Genomic DNA, 10000 nt, shown 5'->3' on the forward strand with positions numbered 1-10000 from the left:
ATATTCGCTAAATTCTATTCGCTGTCGCTAAAACTCATTCGCTGTCGCTAAGACTCATTCGCTGTCGCTAAGACTCATTCGCTATCGCTAAATTTGCATTCGCTATCGCTAAATGTCATTCGCTGTCGCTAAATTTCATTCGCTGTCGCTAAAAATTTACCGCTTCACTGCGTGCAGACAATGACAAAACACGTACGAACAGCAAGACGGCCTGGAAAGGAATTGCGTGAGGGTCGGCCTTGGAGGTTTCTAACAATATTTTGCAACAGCGAAGTTGATGTAGTAATGACGAATACTGTTAAATGTCAGCGAATATTATGTTTTCATTTTAGCAAATGCAAATTAAGTTAATTCAGTACTAGCGAAGGAACATTTGCAACAGCGAATGAGTTTTTGCGACAGCGAATGAGTTTCAGCGACAGCGAATAGAATTTAGCGAATATTGAAACATTTGGACGACCATAAAAAGGTGTTTCGTATTCAGAAAAGTGTTAAAGCATTCAGGATCGATCAGATTGTACTGTGAACGTACGTTAAGCAGAAAAAAGTAGTTAATTTTTTATCGAATGACCATATTTAGGGGCGAGATGAATTTTCTGGGGAACACAAATCTATTTCAGTTCGTTTGCGCGCATCGACAGTGGCGGTTAGTGCTAGGACACGGAACAATTTTTCGTTCTATAGGAGGGGGACATTGGGATTTTCGGTTTTGCGGTTTTGGCTATTTTTTAGATCGGTTTTTCGGTTTTTGTGCCTAAAGACTTCGGTTTTTCGGTTTTGGTGTTCATTGCGGTTTGCGGGTTTTTCGTTTTTTAGCATCTGGTTTTCGGTTTTCGTAAAAAGTACGAGCGGTTTTTCGGTTTTGTTATCCGATGTGCTTTTTGGGTTTTTCTAATTTGTCCTATTTGGGTTCCGGTTTTTCTTAGATTTGAGCGGCAATTGATCTCGAATAGAGTGTTATTTATTTATTTATTAAATCTTTCTTTAACCACGGTGCAATTCATCAGCAATATAAAAAAAAAATATGTACTAACAATTCAAAATATATAGATAGAACTATGTAAACTACATTAACTATCTTACTCAATATCATACAATAAAAGCCGCTTTCCATGAATGCCGTGTTTAGAATAATGGCTTAGATAACCTCTTTAATTAATCAGTCGTTTGAATTGATTGAGGGACTCTGCTTTCCTTAATTCTAATGGCAAACTGTTCCACAAAACTGGGCCACTAAATAGCTAAAGCTGCTTTTTGTAGTTTGTGTGCGGTTGCGGAACATTTACCTTATTCACAGAGCCTCTCAAATAATAACCAGAATCGCGATGGACAATTTTCGAGCAGAGATACTCAGGTGCTAGTCCCTGTAGGGACTTAAATACCATTGCTGCTCTTTCAACCCTCCTTTGAGAGACTAGGGATTTCCATCTTAAGAGTTCAAATAAATTGTTGACATGAGCGTCATAGTTAGAGTAGGTGAAGACACGGGCTGCTCTGTTTTGTTGTTTTCGCAGTTTGTCCTGCAAAGTTACTCCACAGTTTCCCCAAACAATATTGCAGTAGTTGAAATGAGGTTGTACTAGGGCCTGATAAATAGAATGTAAGGTCCCATAGGGTACAAGATGCCTGTTTTCACTCACGTGATCAGTAACCTTGTTTTTCCTCTGAAACAAAAGAAAACGTTTGAGTGATAATAGAGCTCGATTCCCGGAGACGTCACATGAAAACACTCCGGTAGCCGCGAAACGCCAAAGTTATAGAGAGGAATGCGTGACAAACTAAATGTCACGGTAGGGGATCACGCGTGTCGAATGACGCCCGAGTTGGTGCGGAGTGGATGAAGATGACGGACCCCATGAAGATCTGAGCGAGCATGAAATGAGTGAGAAGCTAGTGACTCTTACAAAGGCCAGTAAGAATTTCATGAAAGTAGTGACCAAGTCAGTGCAGATGACAACAATTCCCAGGGTCAACAAGATGAATTAGGGACATCCACGAATTTTCTCTTTGGTGCAACGTCGCGATATGGAAGGGCGGTGCCCGGAGGGAGGGGGAAGACTCCCATATAAAGAGGGAAGGGATGCTCGTCGTCTCGCTTAGGGGTGTAAATTTCGGATTTTGGTCTCACTTAGGGTGTTTTGGGCAAAACGCAGTCATATGTAGCCGTGAAAATCTCCTTTAGGGTTGCGCGCGAAGAAAAGTAAAAGTGTATATTTACACTTTAATATTTCTCCAGGCAAGTGAAAGTATTAGATGATAATGTCTTTGCCATCATTAAAAGTCGCTGTATTGTTTATTTTCCTGCGTTATAATATGGTCTCTTTTAGGGGTCAAAAAACGCCTGGGCCACGCCCAGATTGGTCTCCTTTAAGGGTTTCATGTAAAATTTCCGACGAGCATCCCTCCCCATTTTATATGGGAGTCCATCCCCCGGGGGCCGGTAAGGTTCAATATTCGATTCCTGTTTTAAGTAAGTATCTGTTTATTACCACATTTAACCTTTGAGCAAGTTCCTGCTGCCATGTAAAACAAGGAACAAACAGTACCGGTTAGCTTCCTCAATGCAATCGCATGTCAGTAGACCAAGATTAAACATACCATTTGAATCTCCAAACTGTCAGGTCTTAGTTATCAAATAGAAATGTTCAATTAGATAGTTTTGTTTGAAGTTTCCAGAGCTATAGCTTTTTGCAATTGCAAAATTGCAATTTTAGAGAGGACTTGCGTACAAATTCTCCTAAGTTAACTTGGCTTCATTACCATTCCTTTACGGAAAATGAGCCCACAAAGTCCGGGCTCGAGAGAGCGGCGGAAATAAAGCCTATGATTTTAGCAAGTACTAAAAGATATGAAGGCTTTAGACAAGTCCATGACATTCACAAATACTTGTCACCATTGTATCGGTTTTCTGACGGTTTTGTATGCGGTTTTCGGTTTTGGCCAAATTTTTTTGCGGTTTTGCGGTTTCTGATACACTCCAATGTCCCCCTCCTATAGCATTTATGGATTAACTCTCTCACCCAGGGAAAAATGGTACAGGTCGCCGTCGTCTCTCGCCGACCAGCACTACTTCGACACTCCTCGCCGCTGGTGAGCGAGAAGACCTCTGGCATCCAGGGTAAAATGTTAGCCAATTTGTCGAAGGAAAGTTTTTTCAGCTCTTTCGAAGAGAGATTTGTCGCCTTCAAGTCGGTAATTTTTTGCGGGAAAATGGTGATCACGTTCCGACATTCGGCGGGTCTAATCTGCAGATCGCAGATCGCAGGTCACAGGTTGCGGTCATTGTTTCACCCATACAGAAAGTAACCTAAACATTCTTAAAAGCTAACCTTAGGCCTGAAAACTTTTGTTTGGGCCTAATTAGGCCTAAGGTTAGCTTTTAAGAATGTTTAGGATACTTTCTGTATTGGTGAAACAATGACCTGCAACCTGTGACCTGCGACCTGCGACCTGCAGATTAGACTGGCCGTCCGAAATTCTGGTAAAAACGTGGACGAAGCTTATTGAGCTTACGGAATAACTTTGGTTGGCCTCTGTTGGGGGATTAATTGAGCAGTCGTCGTCTGAATGTCATGGATTTCTGTATTCAGATGTTTCCAAACGAGTTATGGAGGCAGTAAACAATGTTGACGTCGGGGAATTCGGTGCTGGAAGACTTCCCTGTATACAGGCTCACGCTCAAACGTTGAGGTAAAATAATTGCTGTTAGGTTCAATTTCATGATATCAGGATATCATGATAGCAGGAAATTGATAAGTCTGTAATTAATATTGAATGTGAATCCCTGTTACATGCTGGGAAATCAATTAGCCCGGAATGAAATTTTAAGCAGCTCGATTGGGCATTCTAAATTTCCCAGTTCCTCAGTTATCGAGTTCCATAAGTATAAAACTTAAAAATGGTTTGCTTTAAAATCAGAAAAGAACCAATTCACCGTTGCTGTTGAGAAAAGTGTATGCCAGGCAAAACAAGCTGCATCTCGGTAGCCTGAAAGTTAAGAAATAATTTGCCTGTTTTTAAATTAACAAATACACCAATACAGCACTAACGTTTCATGTTTAACCGGAGGATTAGGGAAGCAGATGTTCGAAGGTGTAATAGCTGTTGAGTTTTATTCCTCAGTTATCGAGTTCCATAAGTATAAAACTTAAAAATGGTTTGCTTTAAAATCAGAAAAGAACCAATTCACCGTTGCTGTTGAGAAAAGTGTATGCCAGGCAAAACAAGTTGCATCTCGGTAGCCTGAAAGTTGAGAAATAATTTGCCTGTTTTTAAATTAACAAATACACCAATACAGCACTAACGTTTCATGTTTAACCGGAGAATTAGGGAAGCAGATGTTCGAAGGTGTAATAGCTGTTGAGTTTTATTCCTCAGTTATCGAGTTCCATAAGTATAAAACTTAAAAATGGTTTGCTTTAAAATCAGAAAAGAACCAATTCACCGTTGCTGTTGAGAAAAGTGTATGCCAGGCAAAACAAGTTGCATCTCGGTAGCCTGAAAGTTAAGAAATAATTTGCCTGTTTTTAAATTAACAAATACACCAATACATCACTAACGTTTCATGTTTAACCGGAGAATTAGGGAAGCAGATGTTCGAAGGTGTAATAGCTGTTGAGTATTTTTCCGGCCTCAGTTATCGAGTTCCACAAGTATAAAACTTAAAAATGGATTGCTTTAAAATCAAAAAAGAACCAATTCACCGTTGCTGTTGAGAAAAGTGTATGCCAGGGAAAACAAGTTGCATCTCGGTAGCCTGAAAGTTAAGATATAATTTGCCTGTGTTTAAATTAATTTGAAATAAAGAGAGTAAGGAAATAATTTTCCATTTTTTAATTGCATGATGCTGGCCGTTGTAAACCGTGTTTTAGAAAATATTTCAGATTGATTTATTGTGCCTCTGGACTATTTTGACACGTCACTCAAAATTAATTTAAAGTAATTTGAGATATTTGTCGTCGTTAAAAACTTTATGACGAAGTCGGCCCAACGAATGTGTCGAGATTAACACCTCTCTCTCCCTTTGTCTCTTGCTCTGCCTTTTTAGTGTGAGTCTTGTTACAACTCCCACTGATATTTTGGTATTTTTTTTACCTTAACAGCGGGGACCCACATTCCTGACCCAAGTTAAGCTCCTCATGATACTGTAACAACTGTGCACAGCGTCACTGAGGAAAACCTTTTTAGAATTTTACATGTACTGAGCTCATAGTAACGATGAGCTATCTGAAACGTCTCAAAATTAGCATGTGCAAACTTTATGTATCATTATGACAGGGGCAATCTTTGCAGTAAGCCACAATCCTGTCAACATACGGTGCCTTTCTTCGCTTTGTTATGTCAGCTACAGGAATGTCAAAGTGCCTGCAAATGTCCTGGAGAACAGGTATAGCGAAATTTGAAATCTTCGCGTTCTTGATCAATTCACACAAGTTATAGCAGTCATAATATATACGATGCGATATTGCTAATTGCTCAAGAATATCGCTTCGTAAACTACTGAAATCATCCTCATTCTGTGCTGCTTCTCTTTGATCTATCTCCACACCGCTGTCCTCCTCCTCGCGCTCGTGGTCTTGTAGAGTGCGTTTGGAAGCCAACCTTGAGAAGTAACTTGCAACCTGTTGGCTTCTCAGGAACTCGGAACTTGTAAACAACCGCTCTCCGTTAACATACTTTGCTGTTATCATGGCCTTAGCCACGGACGCAGCATCAGCTTTCTGGCCGGTAACCTCTCCGATAGAGAACCTAGTAAACAAGTAGTTTTTCTGCTTATCTGAAAAGCGCTTTGTTCTCCGACCTTGACTTGATTTCAGGGCCCAACCCATCTGCAAGCTTGGTTGTGCTGCACTGTCGGGACGTGCTGCTGGTGGTAGTTCTGGGAAACTTCCTGACTGTCCCTGTAACCTTTCTGAATATCCATGCGCTGCTTTGTCTAATAGGGTCTCGTGTTCAAGCGTACGCTCATGTCTACCGCAGTCCAGGTGGTGTTGAAGTGCTGAGAAACGCTGATATGTTTTCATACATCCTTCTTCAGGGCATGAGTACAGAGAGTTCAATTCATCTGCTGTCTCCTGACATTGCTGTGGTGAAAAACTCTTTTGGGGGCGAAAAGGATTTGCTTTCGTTGATATGAAGTGTTGATCGGACAGCTGATTAGATTCAGTGATGTCCTCACCGAGATCGGGGATGGTCATCTCATTTCGTATGCCCGTTTTGGATAATGGTACTACCTTCCCAGGCCCGATCCCGTACGCTCTCCACACTCGTAAGTTATCTTTTCTGTACTCGATGTTGGAAATAGCACTGACACCTTCCAGTTTCGCACTAAGTGGTCGCGGGAAAGTTGGAGGGATTGCTAATGTTTCATGGACTCCAGGTATTCCGCCAGAAGACAACATTGCAGCTACCATTTCCCGCCCAGTCTCGATGTTATTGCCGGCATTTAAGTGGATTTTCATATGCGATTTGATAGAGGCCGCCTTTCGATCGCAAGCGCCTTTACCACTTTGTGGATCTGAGAAATCCATGCGTCGAACGAACACACCAGTATCTTTGCCAATTAGGCTTGCTCCTGTGATAGACGCCCCACAGTGATAACATCCAGCGTTATCTTGACGGTAGTACACAGATTCCAGATGTGGGAGCTCTTTCTTCAGTTTTGATACCACATCCTTCATGATAGAAAGAACGGTGCAACTGTCTTGATTGCAGCTCCGAAATACGTGAACGAATGTCATTGCATGGAATTTTTGGTCGAGTTCAGCCCTATGGATCGCCACTGTTATGTGCCACGAGATTCCTCGCTTTCCAAACCAATCGGTTTGGCTTTCCCTGTACTTCCTGGGAAGAAACTTCATGGCCCAATCTTGAACTAGAAGTACTGACGTTTCATCTAGCATGTCAAGTGCATCGGTGCGTGCTTCATCCTGGTTAACGTTCCTCAGAAGGTGCGCTTTCCATACATGTATAGCTTGTTTCGCTTGGTTAGTCACGAACGTCAGTTCCTCGATGACGTCAGCATTGTTGGCCGGCATTTGAGAGATGGCCTCGTCGATGTTGTTTAGCACTGTCTTGAGATTATCGCAGCGATCGCAAATGTCAAGATGCTTGTGACTGCATTTCGTCTGAAACTCAGGATCGTTGGGATCGCTAAGGTCGTAAGCCCTACAATGGTCAGGGATGCAGGATTCTTTGGAAATGTGTACCTGTTTAAAAAACAATGACTTCCACGAAACAAATTAGAAATACCAGAAAACCTACGAATCCTTAAGTTAGCTAGCTTTACTTTGCCATTTTAAAAGCTATGTTTGTGTCCAAATTTAAGTGCCGAATATATCTGCAAATGGCTGCCTTATTATTATAATTTTCACAGACAGGTTACCTAACCTTTTCATAGCATCAGAAATAGCTTCGAGTAATCTTAAAAAGGGTGGTGATATTTTAATACTGGTATAATCAAGAAATGTGCATGCCTCATTTTGTGCTGCAAAACAAATTTCGCTACCGTCATTTTGGTCAGCAGTATCCGTCATTTACGCAAGCCACAACAGTTCTTAGCATCCGTTTTTTATTAGCCTGGAACCGATGGACGTGTGGCCTTCACTGGCTTAAAACGCGTGCGGGCTCTGGGGACGAGAATGTTAATGAATGAATTTTGCTCTTCCCGTCTTACTGCGCATGTGTATGTCCATCTGCAGGAATCATATTCAAAGCTACACAGCAACTGCTGAAACAGAGAAAGACTTTGGGATCGAGGTTGCTCCACTGACAACCACAAAATGCTAATTATACCAGCTGCACTTTTTTGTTTCAGTAACTGACTTCATAAAAAATCTGTGCAAGAGCAATCTCAAATCCTAGACAACACTATTGACAGCACTGAAGCATTACCTTATAATCACTCTTGAGGTAACGTTTTGTTGATTTGAGTAGGTCCGTTTGCTCTTTCACCCACGTCATGCCTTTTACATCACTCAGCGTCTCCAAAGCCATAGTCAAGTCATCAAAAGCCTGGGCACCTATTTATAGTTGATGATCACGATTACTTAGGATCATGACACAAAACAAATCACTAAATATTTTAATTGCCACTCCCCCGTGAGGAGTCCAGTTTTTCGGGGGCGATATGGAAGGGGTAAAGAAATGTTTTACACAGAACATAACATTACTAAGAACCCCAAGAGGAAGGGGGTCGATCTGTTGGCTATTTATAAGTGTGACAGGAGTTAGCTGAAATCGGGTTTACCGTTAAACAATCTCCAAATACGTCATGAGAGGGACTTCAGCCCGGAACCCTTTGTTTCAAGTCATCGCCCTAGGTCTACATAACAACTAGGCCACGCCTCCTGGATGGAAGCATATTCCCCATGCATAAAGAAGGGAAATGACAAGAAAAGGAGGCAAAAACGTATGTACTGACCTGTTGCACTGATGTAATCTAGTCCTTGCAGGGACTTGCGGACAGAGGGAGAACAAACAGATAAGATTATCAGCAATGTACTGCGACTTGATGGCGTAAGACCACATTATTCAGCATATGTTTGGTACTGTGTTGCTATGGATTCTGGTATCATGAGGTGGACGACATTCGGCACTGTTTAACTTCTTTTGACGAAAGCTTCATGCTTTTTTTCACCGAATGGCAGGTCCTGAATAATTAGTGGGCTTGTAATAAAATCCAGAAAGTGGTCAAGTTTTGCCTGTGGTACTGCCATTCTTGTTCGTCGCTGAGAGACGTCTGGAACTCCTCTGCCGTGGGCAAGGATGTGCTTTCTAGCAACAGTAAAACGATATCTTGATAAGTTGGGAATCCATTTCAACAGGGTGCGGTGAGAGACTTTGTCTGCCATTATGGACAAGATTTGTAGTTTTGTGTCCCATCTATTAGCGTTTGCGTAGCACTCCGTCAATGCCTCCATCAACACATTGTCGACATCCTCCTCCTCCTCACTTGCGTTTTGAAGGTCTAAAGGCTTTGAAACAATGGCCTTCCACAAATGATGCAGCTGATTAGGGGCAATTCATCGAGGGCGGCAGTAATGGCCTGTCGTGCTTTGCGCACATGGCGACGCCTGGTTCGTTCACTCGCATCCTCCCACTGAATGGTCATAACATTTCTCACTGGACTTATATCTCTACTTCCCAAGAATGCATTTAGCTTGTCGAGAAGTTTATCTGGATCGCTTTCTGTTGGAGTTCTGAATGTGGAGTTAGCAGTATTGAACCTTGCCCGGGTGCTCTCAGTGATAGGACACCTGAAAGTAGTGGTGTTTGTCTCGTTCTATGACAAAATAAAGGTACTTAGTTACCTACTGCGCTCTTCATACGCTGCGTTGGATTGTACGCTCTTATCTAGCTGCGCAGTGTCTTGTTTCTCCGATTGCCAAATTCAATCTGAAACGAGTTATGCCACTTGGGCAGATCTCTCAGGCTTGTCTAGATATAAAATGCGGTTAATGGATAAGATATTGACGAGTTGAATTATCAACGGCATTCCCACAAGAGGACAGTAAATGCGTTCAGACGGATAAGTAATATATTTCTGTTGGCTGACCTATTCTTGCCACTGATTACCTATGATCACTGTTGTGACCTACTTACCAGACTCAAGTTTCCTATCTGTGAAAGCGAGAACTCACTCTCCTCCACACTTTCTTGTGGCGGCAACTCCCTCTTAGGTTTCATACAACAAAGCATTTTTCTGCATTTTGGGCACACCCCTGGAAAACCAGGAAGGGTAATAAATTTGTAAATGGATGGCATCTCTCAGTTTTAATTTAACTCAATAAACCTACTTGATAGGCAACACCCCATAATTGAGAATGAAAGAGAAATGCTCGCTTCCAGAAATAACGCAACTATAGAACTCATCTTAGTATTAAGAGCGCCTCTCAGCAATTTTCACCTAAGACCGTGCAAGATAAAAAAATCGAAAATTGCCAAACTTTGTCACAATAAAGTACTACCAAAACCATTTTTAGAAAAATATGTTTTAGTT

At 41.7% G+C, this 10000-nt stretch overlaps 1 protein-coding gene across 1 annotated transcript in view; it reads right to left on the reverse strand.

Moving 5' to 3' along the window:
• Window positions 1-4340: 4340 nt before the first annotated feature.
• LOC138027630 (uncharacterized) overlaps window positions 4341-10000 on the reverse strand; it is a 6476-nt gene continuing 816 nt past the window's right edge. The window contains exons 2-4 of the mRNA XM_068875183.1: window positions 9604-9722; window positions 8423-9283; window positions 4341-8021 (exon numbers count right to left, since the gene is read on the reverse strand). Of these exons, the coding sequence (XP_068731284.1) occupies window positions 5259-7037 (1779 nt within the window). The 5' untranslated portion in view covers window positions 7038-8021; window positions 8423-9283; window positions 9604-9722 and the 3' untranslated portion in view covers window positions 4341-5258. The remainder of the gene's footprint in view (window positions 8022-8422; window positions 9284-9603; window positions 9723-10000) is intronic.

Source organism: Montipora capricornis, chromosome 12 (genome assembly GCF_036669925.1).
Source record: "Montipora capricornis isolate CH-2021 chromosome 12, ASM3666992v2, whole genome shotgun sequence".
Lineage (NCBI taxonomy): Eukaryota > Metazoa > Cnidaria > Anthozoa > Scleractinia > Acroporidae > Montipora > Montipora capricornis.